Source organism: Phyllobates terribilis, unplaced genomic scaffold (genome assembly GCF_046119375.1).
Source record: "Phyllobates terribilis strain yellow unplaced genomic scaffold, ASM4611937v1 Scaffold_9__5_contigs__length_417890890, whole genome shotgun sequence".
NCBI classification, from domain to species: Eukaryota; Metazoa; Chordata; class Amphibia; order Anura; family Dendrobatidae; genus Phyllobates; species Phyllobates terribilis.
In genome coordinates this window covers 353996350-354015991 of record NW_027362769.1, presented here as the reverse complement: position 1 = coordinate 354015991, position 19642 = coordinate 353996350, and the positions used below count along the sequence as shown (strand labels likewise).

The 19642-nt window shown below is 42.2% G+C and overlaps 1 protein-coding gene across 1 annotated transcript; it reads right to left on the bottom strand.

The window, feature by feature from the left end:
- Nucleotides 1–1133: 1133 nt before the first annotated feature.
- Nucleotides 1134–3495, bottom strand: LOC141161004 (chemerin-like receptor 1). Its single transcript, XM_073645796.1, has 2 exons — nt 3413–3495; nt 1134–2352 (listed from the first exon to the last, which is right to left on the bottom strand). Exon 2 carries the CDS (start codon nt 2341–2343, stop codon nt 1153–1155), a length of 1191 nt encoding a protein of 396 aa, XP_073501897.1. The 5' UTR covers nt 2344–2352; nt 3413–3495; the 3' UTR covers nt 1134–1152.
- Nucleotides 3496–19642: the final 16147 nt, after the last annotated feature.

Here is a 19642-nt window from a genome sequence, read left to right as displayed (position 1 = left end):
TCATTGTTGTTGGAACACCTTAATATCAAAAGTGCTACTCACTCCCAATTGCTAGCTAGCTTTAATGCAGGCATTTATTTCTGTCTCACAGCTTCCTCTCCTGTTCCCCTCTGCATGTCTCACTCCAATTAACTGAAAGTCTTGACTTTTAAGCTCCCTGAGTACTCCATGAAAGGGAAAGGTACATGCAAATGTCAATAAAATGCTGTCCACTGACCATGTTAACCATGTCACCAGATAAGAAGTACACTTAAACGTAAAGGACATTGTACAAAATCTCCACCAAAGCAAAGTAAACGGTATACTATTGCAACCAATAAAAGATCTAGCAGCTCTGTATAGCATGGTCAATTCAGCGATTGAGACTTCTTTTTGTATGAGGGTTTCTAATACCATTTTCAATCCTTTCATAATCCCATTAGTACCAACATCTAATTCACTATCACTTCTGATGTTCAAATCACCAATATTTTCCAGCACAAATGAATCCTACAATATGGATCTTTGCTGTAACTTGCTTACAGATCATCTGTTGCTACAATAGGCACAACAAACAGGCCATCTGAACTCTTCCCTGTGTATGCCACATCAATCTTCAGTCTTACACTCCTTGACCCCTAATCTCTTTCCACCAAGTGGCATGCTTTGCAGCATCTGAATCTTCGATGTAACAGGCTCCCTTAGCTTTCCATATGTCATAAGACATATTCTGGCTGTACCTCCTGTAATCAGTGTCTTATATAATTTTGCTGAGAGCCACCCAAGTGGCATCAGCAGAACTTGTAACACAACACAATATAACAGAAATGCAATGCGATAAATGCAAAAGAGGCAACATATACACTTTATACATAGTCACACATATACATGCTACAGGACAAATTAAATTGCGCTATTTGGAAATAGCAATTGAAAAATATACAGTAGTTGTGAACAGACCTTCATTTAGAGACTCATAATCCTGAACTATCATATTCTTGTGTAGCTAAAAGTTCAACTGTAGAAAAAATGAGGGTATGTTCATACATGCAATCGCATTACATATTTTTGCTACGATTTTCCAAAATCACGGTAAAAATGACCTTTTATTCAATGATCTTCAAAAATTGTGCCACAAATGGGTCAATTTTGCCATGATTTCTGAAGATCTTGTCAAATAACCGCAGCACAATTGTCAGCACTTAACGTCCTGGTAGACACCACTGGAGCAGAAGGTAAATTGTAGTGATGAGAAGAAGAAGTTGTCAAAGACCTTTGTATCACTCTCAATTTACTTCTTCCGAAAAAATGTAGAAGTTCATTTCTTGCTTGCTTTATTACTAGAACATAAATCACTGGATTTAGTAAACTGTTAGTAGCCGATATGGTGAATAACAGTGGAAAAATTACGGATAGTTTATACCACAACATCATATTCATAGTGTAAACAGAACCCAAGAAAGTGATATAGGTTAAAACATATGGAGTTCTGGTACAGAAAAAGCTCATAAATCCAATAATCACCAATCTGTAGAGTCTGGAAGTTGCCACCATCATGGAATTCTTCACACGGAAAGCGATGATGATGTTGGAGGACAAGATCACACACAGCGGGATGACATAACCAACTACTGCAAGCGGCACTACAATACGCTCTGTTGTAACAGTCCTTTCCCTCCAATCTGTGACTATCTCAGTTCTTTCAGAATCTGAAAAGTGTGAGATATTTCCGCAGCTTTCCCTTGGCTCATCGTACATCTTATCTTCTTCTAATCTGTAACTTAATATGTTTGCAATAAGAGAAGAGTCATAGTAAGACAGGGTGCATTGGTCTTCATGTACATCACTATAGATGATGGCTGGAATACTGCATAGGGCCGATGATACCCAGATGAGTGCGCACATAAAGCAGCAAAATTTTTGAGAATGAAACCTCAAGTGCCATATTGGTTTAGCGACAGACAAGGCGCGATCAATAGTCAGCACTGTGAGGATGTAAATACTGGCGTACATATTAACCAAGGTAAGGAAGTTGTAGACTTTGCACACAACGGACCCATATGGCCATTTTCCTCTTATTATAGACACAGCCTTGAGGGGTAGAAACAGAAGAAAAGCGAAATCTGCCAAAGCCAAGTTCAGGAACCAGATTTTATATTTGTTCTTCTTCATTAAGAATCCAGTGACAAAGATGACAAGAAGGTTGGCGGCAAATCCGATGACACAAGTAATTATGGAGAGCACAAAGCTGAAGTATTGTATATGGGATGGATGGTCTGTGCTAGGAGATAAGGCTCTTAGATCTTCAGAACGTAGTAAATCCCAGAGTTCATAACAGAAGTTTTCAAAAATGTCATGGTCCATGGCTAGAAACTGCAGGATGGAAAAAAAGAGACAAAAGAGAATATGAACATTTATTCTCAGAAACAAACAACCTGAAAAAAATTAATATTACAATGTATTATACAGAAATGTGTAATTGTTATATCAGGCTATAAAATATCTCTTAAATGGTTATCCCCAATTTGTCAGGCTGTCAACACTAGCAACTAAATATAAAAGACAGAATAGATTTTCTTGTTTTATAAACCATAAAACACATAACAAATGCAACAACTTTTGTTGATACATTCACACTTGATCCATGCCCCCTTCTATACACACTTAACTTACGTCTACAAATGGAAATCAGATGTAGGATCCATCTTAGCGGAAACTTAATGGTCTCAAACCTTGGTCCTACTCCCCCAAAGTCATTCTCAAAACTTTAATGGGGGAAACCAACCTTCGAGTACCTAACAAGCTCACAATTCCCATGCAATCCCTGGATATTCCTCTTGTTTTAGAAGTTGCCCCAGTATAATTGACATGTTTCACATCTGGTTACCTGCCCAAGATCAAAAGATTAGGGATTAGAACCTATTCACTTATCTACTCCTTAGCAAGTTGCAATATTCACAAAAACCCTTGGGAAGTCCTTTTCAATAAATGTGTTTCCCATGTGCCTACATTTTCCCAAATTACTATTTCTCATGTTTTCTTGACAGATAACATGAGAAAACTTTACATCTATTTTTTCTGGACCAACAGGATATATTCCAGTGTACATGTCCATGTTGGACCTCACACACAAAATTGTCTGCTTGAGTTTCCACCCACAATTGCCTAGTCTGGTGGATCTCACCCTCTCGCCTTCTCTTCTCTACCTCTTTCCTTGTTTTATTCTGATGACCTCAGTGGGACCTCCATTAAACCAAGAGTTCTTTTGTAGCTTACAGTTTATCAGGTTCCATATAATCTTGAATTGCCTACTGATTGCTTTTATACTTCAACTCCATTCGTACAGCAATTGCAATTCTCTCATTCCCACTCTTGTTTTCTTTGTCCATGTAAAATTTAAAAAAAATTATTGCTAAAATAAGCAAATACTCACGGCAGACTTTCAGGAGGTGTTATCAGAACCCAAGGCAATGCTTATCTGTGTTGACACAGTCTACAGAGAACATGCACAACATAAAGTTTAGTGGTTAAACTTTTTTCTCAAGAACGTGTAGCAGTTCCTCTGTAGTCTTTTTGTTTCGTAAGTTTCACTGGAGATATTGTTTTATCATATAGTTTTCAGTGTTATATATAAGATGTGAGGTTTAGCCCCCAACATCTACAGTATACTTTCCCTCCAGATAGTCTGGGTCCATCCTCCAACTACACAGGACATGTGCACATTATCACATACCATCGATAAATTCTGATAGATTATGCCAAAATCATCCCATAAGGAATAAACTCTAATAGTAATTGATCAGCTACAAAGTCATCTCCTATTGGGGTTGTCTTCCACTAAACCGTTGGCATTAGTGGACCATTATTGAGTGCTGGAACCTGAGGCCATCAGTGGTGCCCTTGATGTTCTACAAGGGTGTTTCTCAAACTTCAGTCCTCACTGCCCACAACAGATCATATTTTCAGGATTTCCTTAGTATTGCACATGTGATGGAACTATCATCAAGGCATCAGAAATTGCCACAAGTTCTCTCACCTATGCAATGTTAAGGCAATTGTGAAAACATGATGTGTTGGGGGCTGTGAGGACAGGGTTTTGGAAACAATGCTCTATAAGGTCAGTCTGATCCTCTATGGCAGTTCTTATCTTGCCATAGATTGAGCACTTTGATGTGCTAATAAGAGGTTACTACTGTATATTTTTGGGGGGCTACAGCGCATGAAAAAGGCAAAATTTTAGAGAAAAAAAAAATATTCGCATTGATTAAACACTTGCACTCGATGCTATGAATAATTCTGGCACACATTAGTCACTGACCAATTGCTTTCTTCTGCACAGTGCTTTACTTCTTCATTTCTGCTGCTCTCGATGTTCCACATGCTTTAAAGTCTTGACTTATTAAAGGGCTAGTGCATGGTAAATACCATGGACGTAAGCTAATGTCCATGTGTTCTAGACTTCTAGACTTTATAAGGGATTCTCATCCACGACCCTTTCTCTGACCAATAGGGTTCATTAGGTTCCTGCCATATGCTGAGGTTTATTTTTTCCTGCTTCTACTGTTGCTGATCACGTTTACTTTGCAACCGCACAACACCTGACCTGACTAATAACTCACACCAGTGGAAATCTATCTAAATATCACAATATAATCTAGGTGAAAATGGAAAAATATTGTTAACCGGGCACACATAGAAATAGATACACAGACACACAACAACCGGTTATCTAGAAACCACTACTTGGTGTTTTCAGTCCATCTACGTGCTGTTACCAACTCAGACTAATCCGCATGTAGCCACCTGGGGATTCCCTGCCCCCAACTCCTCTAGGTGCTTAAGGGTGAAGATCTAATAATCCTTTTAATCTCACTCCCTAATTGTCATGTGATTGTAGTTTGATATCCCGGGGGTAGGGGCTCCTTCCCTAACCCTAAAGCTAGGTGCGCCCTTGCTATTACTGCTCCCCGGATTACTTCTAATAGTGAATATGCCGGTGCCACGTTCCTTGCTGAACTCCTGAATCAGCCCTTATCTGTCCCCTCAACCACCCAAGGAAGTAAGGAGTAGTTGTATGTAAGAATTCACCAACCAGACTAACAAGGGAAGACGTACAAGGATAAATGAAAATACCAATCATACAAAAATGCACTCACAAACAACAGAGTGGAACAGCGGGAAGTAAAAGGAAGGAACAACAAAATAGGAGAGGATGAGGATATGCACACAGACAAATCACCAAGCAAAAGTCTTAAGATCAACACTCCAAATGCCTCCTCAACAAACACCTCCAACTCCACACCAGGTAGTATAAAACTAACACTGGCAAGAGGGGGAGTGGCCAACACTGAACAGCTGAGTTCATCAAAGCAGGAAAGCTTCAGAGACTCTCAACTGAACAGATTTAACCCATGCACTCTTAGCAGAAATCTGCACTGTTTAATATGATGGTGAACTGCTTCTAATCACTGCAGGAGTATGTGAAATCAGACACCATGGCCCCTCTCTGTCGCAGTAAAACTGTGACACTAATTTAACCCAATGTTGGATTCAGTATTTAGTCCACATGACTAATTGGCCTTGATACAAGCCTCTTCTATGTCAGATTCATTTAAGCAAGTGCCGGGTGACATAGCTGCCAGCTGAACAATCGGGTGAACCATTTTTCGGCCATCATGTAACTCATGGGTATGGGGGGATGTGGGGAGGCGTTCGCTGACACCACTTTTTAATTTCCTTACTTTATGCCAGAAATGTGTGCCTCAACTATGTGTCCTGTTAAGCTACACCTCTTTCCCAATAAGCCATGCCCTTTTTAGTTAGGATTCTTTTGGCCAAAGAGCAGAAAGTGTCTAAAATACATGATAAATGTAGCGTCGGCGTCCCTGCCTCCTGCTAGGCAGGGACACCGTTCCCCTCACCTCTCCGCTCCGTGCCCGGCGTCTTCCTCCCGCTCTGCTGGCAGCGCGCGCTGCTTCCCGGCCTCTATGCTTAGGGCGCGCGCGCGCTCCCCCTCTCTTAAAGGGGCCGCGCGCGCCGTCCTAAGGAGTCCCCGGCCAATGGCCGGAGGACCTCACCATATATAAGGCACCTCCTCCAAAATGGAGGTGCCCGAGCAATGTTGTTGCAAAGCCTTTCAACTCTGCTTCAGCCCTCAGGTCCCGTTACCAGTTACCTGCCAGTCACCTGCCAGATTCCTGTTTGATACCTGCCTGATACCTGCCTGATATCTGCTTACCTGCTTGCTATCCTGTGGTCCGACAGTCTGCCTACCAGCACCTGCCAGTCTGTCTATGGATCAGTCCGCCTGCGGACCAGGAAGTACCTGCCAGATACCTGCCTGATACCTGCCTGCCAGTCCAGAGACTCTTACTCGCTCACCTGGGAGCGCTCACCTGCTACCTGCCTGCTAGCCTACCTGGAGGCTTATCCGTCACTTGCTGTGACCACCTGCTTGTCCAGAGACTCTTACTCGCTCACCTGAGAGCGCTTACCTGCTACCTACCTGCTAGCCTACCTGGAGGCTTAGCCGTCACTTGCTGTGACCACCTGCCTGTCCAGAGACTCTTGCCCGCTCACCTGGGAGCGCTCACCTGCTACCTGCCTGCTAGCCTACATGGAGGCTCTGCCGTCACTTGCTGTGACCACCTGCTTGTCCAGAGACTCTTACTCGCTCACCTGAGAGCGCTTACCTGCTACCTACCTGCTAGCCTACTTGGAGGCTTAGCCGTCACTTGCTGTGACCACCTGCCTGTCCAGAGACTCTTGCCCGCTCACCTGGGAGCGCTCACCTGCTACCTGCCTGCTAGCCTACATGGAGGCTCTGCCGTCACTTGCCGTGACCACCTGCCTGTCCAGAGACTCTTGCCCGCTCACCTGGGAGCGCTCACCTGCTACCTGCCTGCTAGCCTACCTGGAGGCTCTGCCGTCACTTGCCGTGACCACCTGCCTGTCCAGAGACTCTTGCCCGCTCACCTGGGAGCGCTCACCTGCTACCTGCCTGCTAGCCTATCTAGAGACTCTTCCCTGCTGTCACTTGCCGTGACCACCTGCCCGTCTAGAGACTCTTTCCCTGCTGTCACTTGCCGTGACCACCTGCCCGTCTAGAGACTCTTCCCTGCTGTCACTTGCCGTGACCATCCGCCTGTCAAGAGACTGTCCCCGTCACTTGCCATGACTTCCTGCCCTTCTACCCAGAGACTGTCCCTGTCACTTGCCGTGACTACCTGCCCGCCTTCCCAGGGAGCCACCCGCTTCCTTACAAGGACTGCCCCTTTGTATAGTTGCTCAGAGGTTCCACCTCCCAGACCCGTTACAATAAATATAGTTCAAGTCATGAAAGATAGTTTTTTTTGTACTCATTTAGCATGACAAATATGCCTCAATACATTCATTGACAAGTTGTTTTTCACATTCACAATGTAAGAGCCCATTTCAAGACAAGCATTTTTTCATAGAACAAGTGCCTGCATCCTCCACCAAGTAGTTAGGAGTGATTTTGGATCACAGCTAGCAGCTTCCTGCAGTCTTCAGTGGTGTTTGGTCTGTAAAATGCCAAAATACCTCTTTTGACACTATCCTACAAGCAAAAACAAAAATATTTTTTTCACAAATGCTGGTTTGAAAATAATATTTAGCCTTTTTGATTTACAATAATGGAGACTGAATGGTTTGGGAAGGAGACATTAATAATCAGAAGACAAAGCCCCACTAAGTATCACCCCCACTCTAACAGGTCATTAAAATTTTACTTTTATTTGTCTTGATTAAAAAAATCATGTGATAATGTAATAGTTAAAATAATTCATATTTAGCACTATTATTGATTTGGGATATTTAAAGTAGCAATTGCTTATCTCCTTGTATTAAAGATAATAGATCAGCACATAGGCAAATATTGAATGTATTAAAACTCAAACATCCAGCACATGTTCTTCCAACATGGTTCACCGATAGATCGGCATCATCTTGCTAGGATCCCATCTTGTCACACTTCTGCCAGAAGCAAGATGGCACATGGTGAGAATGAAAGGAAAGGGAGCTCTTCCACTAAGGAAAGATTCAAGGGGGGCAGCCCTGACACTTGCCCTGCGCAACCCTAAGCTGCCTAGCGTCCCTAGATGGGTTTTTTCACTTTGTGCGGCGATCACTTTCCTATCCCTGTTTTACCCTGAGAAAGACCCTGACTAGTGTGTAGGGCAGCAGTTACACTAGTGTTATGAAACTGGTGTAGCACTGCTGCAAACCAGTGGCCGAAGGAGCAAAAGCAGGAACAACAAGTGGTAGTAGAAGTTCTTGGATATAACAAAAAAGTTGTAGGAAACAATCCGCAGATAGGTGAGAACAGTCTGGGTAAGACAGTCCAAGAGCAGGAGACTGGAACTAGGCTAACAGCTAGACACAATACTCAAGCAATGAGTGAGCGATCCATGTGGCTTTAAGTAGGCCCAAAAAGGAAACAAGATTGATTCCACAGGTTCAGAATCTGCCATCTTAGTAAAGGGCAATTGCAGAACACAACAGCAGCCTCCAGTGGTAAGGAGTGGGATTGCAGCACGATTATTAAAGTGAACAATAGCAGTCACTAGTGGTCAAACTGTGGAAGGACAGCAGTAATCCTGACAATTAGTCCCACTCTAACACAAAGACACAACGGGAAACAAACAAGGATAAAAGAAACAACAATGACTCAACGCGCTCCCAGACTACAGAAAGGGGTAAGGGGAAGGATTAGGTGAGGCAAACCAAATAGACCATAAGGCAAAGGAAGACACTCAAACAAACTTCCAAACAGATATCTCCGGAGATGACTCTTAGACGACCTCTCTTCACACAGCTCACACCTCCATCTCCAAATCAGGTTATAGCAAGCTATCACTGGCAACTACTCAAGCTAAGAGGTGAGTAATTATACCAGATGGGAGTGGAGAACTCAGAACAGCTGAGATAACAAAGGATAGAGAGCTCTAGGAGACAAACTCAAGAAATGTTTAACCTTTGCAACAACAGACCAAGGGAAATCTGTACAACTAACTGGAAGGCAAAGCAGATCCAACTAGTGCAGGTGCACATTTGGCCAGACGCCGCAATCTTCTTACCCCTCACTGTCATAGTATTCCCGTGACACATCCCCTGATGACCCCGATCTAGGACATGTGCTTCATTTTTTAATTTTAAGATATTCAATATTTGCCTATCTATGTGCTGATGTTACCCCAGGGTAATATCTTGATACAAAGATACAATCGCTAATTTACATATCCAAAATAAATAATAAAGGCAAATATGAATTATTTTAACTATCACCTCATCACATGATTTTTTAATTGAGACAAATAAATGTTACATTTTAATGACCTATTAGAGAGGGGGTAATATTTATTGGGGCTTTGCCTTTTTGGTCTTCCGATTATTAATGTCTCCTTCCCAGGCCATTCAATTTCCATTAAGGTTTTCTAATTTTTAGACTAGAACAAGCATGGAACAAATTTGTTCTTCTAATTTACGTATGATTCTCACCTACTGTCACAGTCACTGAGATTGAAAGGAATCTGTCAGTAAGATCAACCTGTTCAAAACTAAATAAATGTGCAGTGAATCCATTGACACCTTCTATCTGTTGCTGCATTTCTGAGTGATTAGCGTTTTCATTCATATGCAAATTAGGTGGCAAGTGCTCTTAGGGTAACATAGCACTCAACAAGTCTCTGCCCCCCCGAGTTGTCTGCCTGCCCAGCACCAGACTCTAGCTTGATTGATAGCTCATTGTCTGGGTGACATGAAGTGCCAGGTAAGGAAATCAGACATTGTGCTATCAAACAATTTAAAGAGGCAGGTGCTGGGCAGATGTTACATGCACGCCGCTAGGTTCAGATAGGGCGAGACGGGTTTAATGAATTCTTAGGAATCCTGGGGGAACCGTTACTCAGGGCGACCATAGGCTGCAGCTTCTCTCAGGCACATAATAGATTCAATTGCTGACCAGACACATCTGACAAGAGTCTTTTTCAACAGTTTAACAGTGGAATTTAATCTGAAGCACGGCCAGTGCAATTCAGGGATATTACAGCAACAATCTTCATTACAGTACAGTCTGAGTTTCTTGAGCAACCGGCTCCAGTAACAATACAGTAGTTTCTTCACAAAGCACAGTATTACAGTCTCTTCAGTAGCATAATTCAGCATAGATTAAATCTCTTAGCAGCAAACTTCTATGCATACACAACCATATGCTTTTCCTTCACAAGGACAGAATAGTACACAGCATTCTTTATCCTGCATGGATATGGAAGGGGGAGGGTTTGATGAGGGAGATGATCCCTGTGACACAATTCCTTACAGTCCTTATCTTCCTGCCTGATAATACTCTGCACTGTTAGTTCAGGGAGTTTATCTGACCTGTTTTTAGTTTCTCTCCTGATCTGAATCCTGTTCAGATGCCTTCTGTCAGATACAGATAACACGCTACCTTTCTCTTCGGCTTCAGCCAGACTACAATAACAAGTTCCCCACAATCCCCCTGGGGCTCTACTAAAATACTCCCTGTCTCCTGTGACTGTGTTAACCCCTCTAGTTGCTGGATGCTTCTGAAGCACAACACTTCCTGTCTGCTGTGCTTGTGTTATTTGTAACAGTTGCTGGATTCTTAGGAAGCAACTTCTGCATGTCACACAGAGAAACAGCGCTGAGAGGCAGTGTGCAAGTGGGCTTTTGTACATACCTGACATGGCCAAGAATTAAATGCATCATTTTGTGCACACAATTTGCATACTGAGGACTGTCATATTTTGATTGACAGCATTCAAGCTGCCTGATTCTGCAATCGGACTCTCAGTGTTATTGTCGGCTCTCATTGTTGGCTCCTGTCTGCAGTACAGTACCAAACCATGGCCGCAGACAGTAAGAAGAGCCGGCAATGATATTATGTGAGTGCGGCTGCAGTGTCCAACTGTGCAAAGCCATCGATTGTCATATCTTGATTGACATCACTGAAGTCAATGAGCTGCTCTGCATCGACACAGGAGCTACACCATTTTCTTTCAATTTGTCACTAACTATGCGTGCAAAATTAAAAGTGTCATAGTAAAACAGGGAGCATAGGCTTTCTCTATGTACATCACTAAACATGATGGCTGGAATACTACATGAGTCTGGCGTCACGTCTACAATTCTCAGTACGTGACATTGGGTGCACCTACAAGGATTAATTTATCTTCTCACTCAATCTTGCACTCAATGTCTGTTATAAGCTGCAAAGTGATCATAAATCACACCTGACAGTCCACCACACACCCTGCATACACAACACAGCTGCCACCAAACACACGTAGTGCTGGGTCCCCAAAATAGATATCACTGTCTGACAGTCAAAAGGCCGTCTACTCACAGAAAGGCTGTGGATTCTTTAGAGCATCCAAGTACCAAACTTAATAAAGTTTTAAGCTAAAAAATAAAGTGCTTACAAGAAAAGGTATAAAAGAGAAAAATAAAGTTATACACAGATAAGCAAAACAGTTATAAAATAAAAAGGGAGAAATAACAGAAATACCTAAACATTTCTGTTTAATGTTATTCTTCTGTTTCCTTGAGGGTAGAAGAAAAGATTTATGGATGACATCCGTCTGAAGCTGACCCCCACATGCAGACACTTTTCCATTGTGTAACACATCTTTTATATGCCCGGTCCTGGGCTCAAGATTCCAGGATGGCCTAGATTGTAATATTAAAATCTCAGATCTGTAACTGGACCCGTGAGCTAATAAGGGGCGAGTCACCTTGTATATTGAATACCTTATTTCTTCCAACCACCCCCTCCCTATAGTAGATATGAAATGTCCATGTCATGATCCTGCCATTCACAAGGCCCTAGGGACACAGTGAGTGACAGCTCAGCCGCTCTATAAAATGAAGGGCCATGCTGGGTAGTCAGTATTGTGATTGACAGCCTAGCCACCCATTTAGCCCATTTAGGTCTGGCCTGCTGGTTTTCGTTCAGGTGTCTCCCGTTCTGAATGATTACCTGGCTATTTAGTTAGTTGATAATGGGTGCCATTCGTAGCTTTAGCTTGGTGGTGTGTGTGCCTTGTTCTCTAGTGCTCTGTTATTCTGATATTTTGTTGCCCAATCTTGGACCTTGCTTTTGAACATCCTTTTGCCTAGCCCCTTTGTCTCTATCTGCTACCTCCCTGGAATTCTGACCTCGGACTGTGACCTGTTTTTTCTTTTTGTCTTGCCCCTCTGTTTATGATGAATTCTCTTGGCATTTGACCCCGGACCTCTTGACTCCCCTGTCTCATGGCTTGTCCGTGAGAAGTGAAATTTACAAGTGTCACAGTCCAGGCTGGCCACAAAGGCCCATCTGCCCAAACTTTGAAGTTCGGGCTCACCAGCCCGAGGTGGCACCCACTGCAGCCTCAGGGATACCCCCACTTGGCTGAATTCCTGTAATAAGAGTATATAGTGGTTATGTCCTTTGTGTATTGTCAATCATGTGAATGCAAACTTAAACTAATGTTACTTGACTTATGTTATAATTTCCCTTACAGCCGATGATACCAAATGAGTGCACACTCATAGCAGCAAAATCTCTGGTCACAAAACCACAAGTTCCATATTGGTTTAGTACAGGCACGACACATTCAGAAAACAAATTTTATATTTGTTCTTCTTTGATAAAAGTTCAGTTGTTGATTTATTTTTGTTTTTTTCTATGTTCAAGAATAAAGAATATACATGTGTATGTGAAAAAAAATCAGTGATGAAGATGACAACTAAGTTGGCAGGAAATCTAATGATGGAAGTGATTATAGAAAGCACGACATTGCAGTACTGGATGGTATGCGGTGTATACGGGCCGTTATAATCCTGCTTTACAGACAAGATCTGACTCTTTGTATTACAACTTTTATCATATTTTACTAATATATGAAGTTATTTGCTTCAATCAAGTTACTGGTCACTTTAGGATAATAATTGTCAAATGTATTCTATTAGCAACTTGTTTGCACAAATATATGTTTCTGTATTACTTAACATTTGCATGTAATTGCGGTTATTTGCAAGATATGACTTTTGCCACTTTAAGATGTGAACTTTGTGACATAAAGATATGTAACGAGATGAGAGAAGAAACCACAAGATTATAGATAAACACAACTGCAAGTGTCAACAGTTTACGAAAAAGATCTATGAAAAAAAAAAAAAAATGAAGGGTGTCAACATTGTAATGCAAAAACACTACCTGAATTGGAGGCAATCCACGGTGTTGGGTTATATCAACATCTGGAGAAAAGTTTCAATGTTCCCTTTCAAACAACTTGATAGATAATGTAGTAAATAATCTGTAAATTTCTTTATTCAAAAATTATGTTGTTTTACCCCCAAATAATCACTCCAAAGTGTCGGGTACTAGATGTTTTCCTTCTGTGTAACTTCCTGTCCACTGACTGTTGTCAGGCATCTTCTGTCTCTAGCAGAAAAGGCACCAAGATGGATTACAGTAAGGAGGGAGGGTTTTTGGGGTCGATGCATTAAAGCTTTTACGCCACAAAAGTGGTGTAAAAGCTTTTAATAGTTGCAACAATTTTGTGCAACACCGAGTTGCGCAAAAATGTTTTACCTTTTGCCGTCTTCACGCCAATTTGAATCCGCTCCGCCAAAATGAATATAGGTGGGACGGGAATGGGGCATGAGCGTGGCCACTCCCAACCAAAAAATTAATCAAAACTGAAGACTTCTGTACGTCAAAAAGTAGCATTTCTGGCGCAGATGCACAAAGGAATGCACCACTTAGAGGAAGCACTAGATTCATTAAGTTGCATGAGCTCCTTAATGAATTTGGCACCTTCTACGCCTGCAAGACTGGCATAGCACAATTGTATCCCTTTGGCCCTGTTATCCTCTCTATCACATGCATACTGTAATAAAGACAGGATTTCAGCTCCTGGCAGGAAAGATATTGGGGAGTAGCGAGAGCCATGCATGCTGGGAAGTGAATGAAAGGAAGATCCAGCACCTATATAGTTACATATAGTCTCAGTCACTACAGTAGGATGCTACCTCTGACAGAGACACCATCAGTGTGAGTCAGTGTTGCGCATGGTATGGCCTCTCTGATTACAAATGACTAAGAGGGATAATTTTTGTACCGTTTTTTAATTTAAAAAAAACCTTGAAAAGTCTGTTAGTTTCTCTGTGTTATTAAATAGCCTGTTACTACTGAGCTACGGCCCTTTTCTATAGTGAGGTCACTTTAACATTACTAAGGCTGTGTTTGTATTAAAGAGCATTAAAAGGGTTGGATACGGTCCTAGGAGACCTCAGCAGAGGGCCCCAAAGTCTCTTTGTCCCATAGTAAAAGACTATTTATATTAAATACCAGGGATAGTTGGGGATTTTGCATTGGGGCCCACAAGTTTCACGCTACGCCACTGGATCTCAGAGTATTACACACATCTTTTAAATGCAGTTAGAAGCTTTGCGGTATTAAGATTTAATCAATTCTCTAAAAATAAGATTTTTGGGTAAAATTTGTCAAACCTGGTTCTTAATCGAATTTCAAAAGATTCGATCATATCTAATCCCAAGTCAATGTATCTGTTTTTCCATAGACTGAAGAGCATACTGAGTAAGTGTTCTGAAAGAGACTTAAAGGGATTTTGTGTTTTCAGGAAAGTTGTGTCCTCAAGCACAATTTGTTGTAAAAACCTAAACTGAGCAGTACTCATCCTCCCTGGGTCCAGCGCTGAGTTTCTGCTGCTGCCCCAGTGTCTGTTATTGCTCAATGCACTGACATCACTTCCATATTGCTGCTGCCAATCAGTGAGCTCAGCGATTGACTGCAGCGCTGTCGATGTGACATGAGCGCTGCAGACAGACACTGTGGCAGAAGTGGAGACTCAGCACAGGACCCAGTGGAGGTAGAATAAAGAAGTTTATTGTTTTTACATCAAACTCCACCTGAAGACACAGCTTTCTTGAAAAAATGAAAAACTCCTTTAAGAAGTGATCAATATAGAAAGTGTGTTGGAAAGAGTTAAAGGCAGCACATTCAGCTCAATTGTATTGTGGCGCAGAGACCTGTCGGGTCTTGCATGGCAATACACGCTCCTGGCCAATCAGAGGCCAGCAGCTGACGTCGGCGTGCACGTGACTGGGGGCACATGGCAGTGACGTCATTCGCTCCCGTCATTTGCACTCTGAAGTCAGCTGGCGGCTTCAGAAGAGGACACCGTGCGGCGGGGGAGCGGAGGGAGAGCGAGTATAATGGTTTATTTTTTTCTATACATTAAAGAAAAGCGGCAGAATCTGGAATATATACCAGGAGGGGGATATGTATACCTGGATGAGGACCAGGATAAGGGACATAAACCAGGATGGGGCACATACAGTACAGACCAAAAGTTTGGACACACCTTCTCATTTAAAGATTTTTCTGTATTTTCATGACTATGAAAATTGTACATTCACACTGAAGGCATCAAAACTATGAATTAACACATGTGGAATTATATACTTAACAAAAAAGTGTGAAACAACTGAAAATATGTCTTATATTCTAGGTTCTTCAAAGTAGCTTTTGCTTTGATGACTGCTTTGCAGACTCTTGGCATTCTCTTGATGAGCTTCAAGAGGTAGTCACCGGAAATGGTTTTCCAACAATCTTGAAGGAGTTCCCAGAGATGCTTAGCACTTGTTGGCCCTTTTGCCTTCACTCTGCGGTCCAGCTCACCCCAAACCATCTCGACTGGGTTCAGGTCTGGTGACTGTGGAGGCCAGGTCATCTGGTGTAGCACCCAATCACTCTCCTTCTTGGTCAAATAGCCCTTACACAGCCTGGAGGTGTGTTTGGGGGTCATTGTCCAGTTGAAAAATAAATGATGGTCCAACTAAACGCAAACCGGATGGAATAGCATGCCGCTGCAAGATGCTGTGGTAGCCATGCTGGTTCAGTATGCCTTCAATTTTTAATAAATCCCCAACAGTGTCACCAGCAAAGCCCCCCCACACCATCACACCTCCTCCTCCATGCTTCACGGTGGGAGCCAGGCATGTAGAGTCCATCCGTTCACCTTTTCTGCGTCGCACAAAGACACGGTGGTTGGAACCAAAGATCTCAAATTTGGACTCATCAGACCAAAGCACAGATTTCCACTGGTCTAATGTCCATTCCTTGTGTTCTTTAGCCTAAACAAGTTTCTTCTGCTTGTTGCCTGTCCTTAGCAGTGGTTTCCTAGCAGCTATTTTACCATGAAGGCCTGCTGCACAAAGTCTCCTCTTAACAGTTGTTGAAGAGATGTGTCTGCTGCTAGAACTCTGTGTGGCATTGACCTGGTCTCTAATCTGAGCTGCTGTTAACCTGCGATTTCTGAGGCTGGTGACTCGGATAAACTTATCCTCAGAAGCAGAGGTGACTCTTGGTCTTCCTTTCCTGGGGCTGTCCTCATGTGAGCCAGTTTCTTTGTAGCGCTTGATGGTTTTTGCAACTGCACTTGGGGACACTTTTAAAGTTTTCCCAATTTTTCGCACTGACTGACCGTCATTTCTTAAAGTAATGATGGCCACTCGTTTTTCTTTACTTAGCTGCTTTTTTCTTGCCATAATACAAATTCTAACAGTCTATTCAGTAGGACTATCAGCTGTGTATCCACCTGACTTCTGCACAACACAAGTGATGGTCCCAACCCCATTTATAAGGCAAGAAATCCCACTTATTAAACCTGACAGGGCACACCTGTGAAGTGAAAACCATTTCCGCTGACTACCTCTTGAAGCTCATCAAGAGAATGCCAAGAGTGTGCAAAGCAGTCATCAGAGCAAAAGGTGGCTACTTTGAAGAACCTAGAATATAAGACATATTATCAGTTGTTTCACACTTTTTTGTTAAGTACAGTGGTGGCCAAAAGTATTGGCACCCCTGCAATTCTGTCAGATAATACTCAGTTTCTTCTTGAAAATGATTGCAATCACAAATTCTTTGGTATTATTATCTTCATTTAATTTGTCTTCAATGAAAAAACTCAAAAATAATTGTCCTAAAGCCAAATTGGATATAATTCCACACCAAACCTAAAAAAGGGGGTGGACAAAAATATTGGCACTGTTTGAAAAATCAGGTGATGCTTCTCTAATTCGTGTAATTAACAGCACCTGTAACTTACCTGTGGCATCTAACAGGTGTTGGCAATAACTAAATCACACTTGCAGCCAGTTAACATGGATTAAAGTTGACTCAACCTCTGTCCTGTGTCCTTGTGTGTACCACATTGAGCATGGAGAAAAGAAAGAAGACCAAAGAACTGTCAGAGGACTTGAGAAACCAAATTGTGAGGAAGCATGAGCAATCTCAAGGCTACAAGTCCATCTCCAAAGACCTGAATGTTCCTGTGTCTTCCGTGCGCAGTGTCCTCAAGAAGTTTAAAGCCCATGGCACTGTGGCTAACCTCCCTAGATGAGGACAGAAAAGAAAAATTGACGAGAGATTTCAATGGAAGATTGTGCAGACGGTGGATAAAGAACGACTAACATCCAAACAAGTTCAAGCTGCCCTGCAGTCCGAGGGTGCAACAGTGTCAACCCGTACTATACATCGGCGTCTGAATGAAAAGGGACTGTATGGTAGGACACCCAGGAAGACCCCACTTCTTACCCCGAGACATAAAAAAGCCAGGCTGTAGTTTGCCAAAACTTACCTGAGAAAGCCTAAAACATTTTGGAAGAATGTTCTCTGGTCAGATGAGACAAAAGTAGAGCTTTTTGGGAAAAAGCATCAACATAGAGTGTACAGGAAAAAAAAGAGGCATTCAAAGAAAAGAACACAGTCCCTACAGTCAAACATTGCGGAGGTTCCCTGATGTTTTGGGGTTGCTTTGCTGCCTCTGGCTCTGGACTGCTTGACCGTGTGCATGGCATTATGAAGTCTGAAGACTACCAACAAATTTTGCAGCATAATGTAGGGCCCAGTGTGAGAAAGCTGGGTCTCCCTCAGAGGTCATGGGTCTTCCAGCAGGACAATGACCCAAACACACTTCCAAAAGCACTATAAAATGGTTTGAGAGAAAGCACTGGAGACTTCTAAGGTGGCCTGCAATGAGTCCAGACCTGAATCCCATAGAACACCTGTGGAGAGATCTCAAAATGGCAGTTTGGAGAAGGCACCCTTCAAATGTCAGGGACCTGGAGCAGTTTGCCAAAGAACAATGGTCTACAAATCCAGCAGAGCATTGTAAGAAACTCATTGATGGTTACCGGAAGCGGTTGTTCGCAGTTATTTTGGCTAAAAGTTGTGCAACCAAGTATTAGGCTGAGGGTGCCAATACTTTTGTCCGGCCCATTTTTGGAGTTTTGTGTGAAATGATCAATGATTTGATTTTTGCTTCATTCTCTTTTGTGTTTTTTCCTTGCAAGCAAATTAAATGAAGATAATAAGACCAAAGAATTTGTGATTGCAATCATTTTCAGGAAGAAACTGAGTATTATCTGACAGAATTGCAGGGGTGCCAATACTTTTGGCCACCACTGTATATAATTCCACATGTGTTAATTCATAGTTTTGATGCCTTCAGTGTGAATGTACAATTTCCATAGTCATGAAAATACAGAAAAATCTTTAAATGAGGTGTGTCCAAACTTTTGGTCTGTACTGTGTATGTATATATATATATATATATATATATATATATATATATATATATCAGGATGGGGGGGCAGTCCAAATCTTGCACTTGGGCCCATCAGACTCTAGTTACGCCATTGGTTAAAGGGGTCGGCCACTTTATCTTTATTTTAATCAATGTGTTGTGGACCTGACTTTGTGGCGCTTGCTCAGTAATAACTGCTACACGTTCTCCTCCTTCATTTGTGGAAAATCTCTCACATTGTCACGATCCGATCTTGGAGGTGCATCTATTGGGGCATTCACTGGCCCTCCCACAGCAGGAGCTGCCATGATGGTCGGAGGTCTGCTGACAGCTCTTGTCACCGCCATCTTGTACTCCTGTGAAGCCCAGCTACAGGGGACCGTGATTTTCACTGCATACTGCAATAATATATAGCACAAGCAATCAAACCTTTGCCGGATGAAATCCTTTTAAGGCTATGTGCGCACGATCAGGAAAATTTCTGCAGCGTTTCTGCACCTCTTGGCAGCAAAAATTGATGCGTTTTAATGCGCTTTTTTGATGCGGTTTTGCCTGCGGATTTGCCATGCGTTTTTTCCCATGCATTGTATAGGAAAAATTGCATAGGAAAAAAACGCAGGCGAAAAAGCACAAAGAATGGACATGCTGCTTCTTTTTCTGCACATGAATTTCAGTCAGAAAAAATCCTGATCATGCGCACAGAACTTGCAAAATGTCATAGGAAATCATGGGATAAGGGTTGCAATGCGTTTTTGGCCCATTACTGCGAGGAAAAAAAAAACACAAAAAAAACGCACTGTGTGCACAAAATGAAAACGTTATAGATCTTAGAAGATGGTGACACAGACAAAAGAAATTACTATGTTTTTAATTATTTTTTTTTACCACAAAACTATGAAAAACATTTATAAATATACAGGTTTGGTTTGGAAGAATAAAAAAAAAAAAGTGTCAGCTCTTGGAAGGGAAAGAGAGGGTTAACAATGGTTGTTTTATACGAATGTTGAGGAATTTTTGCTTTTTAA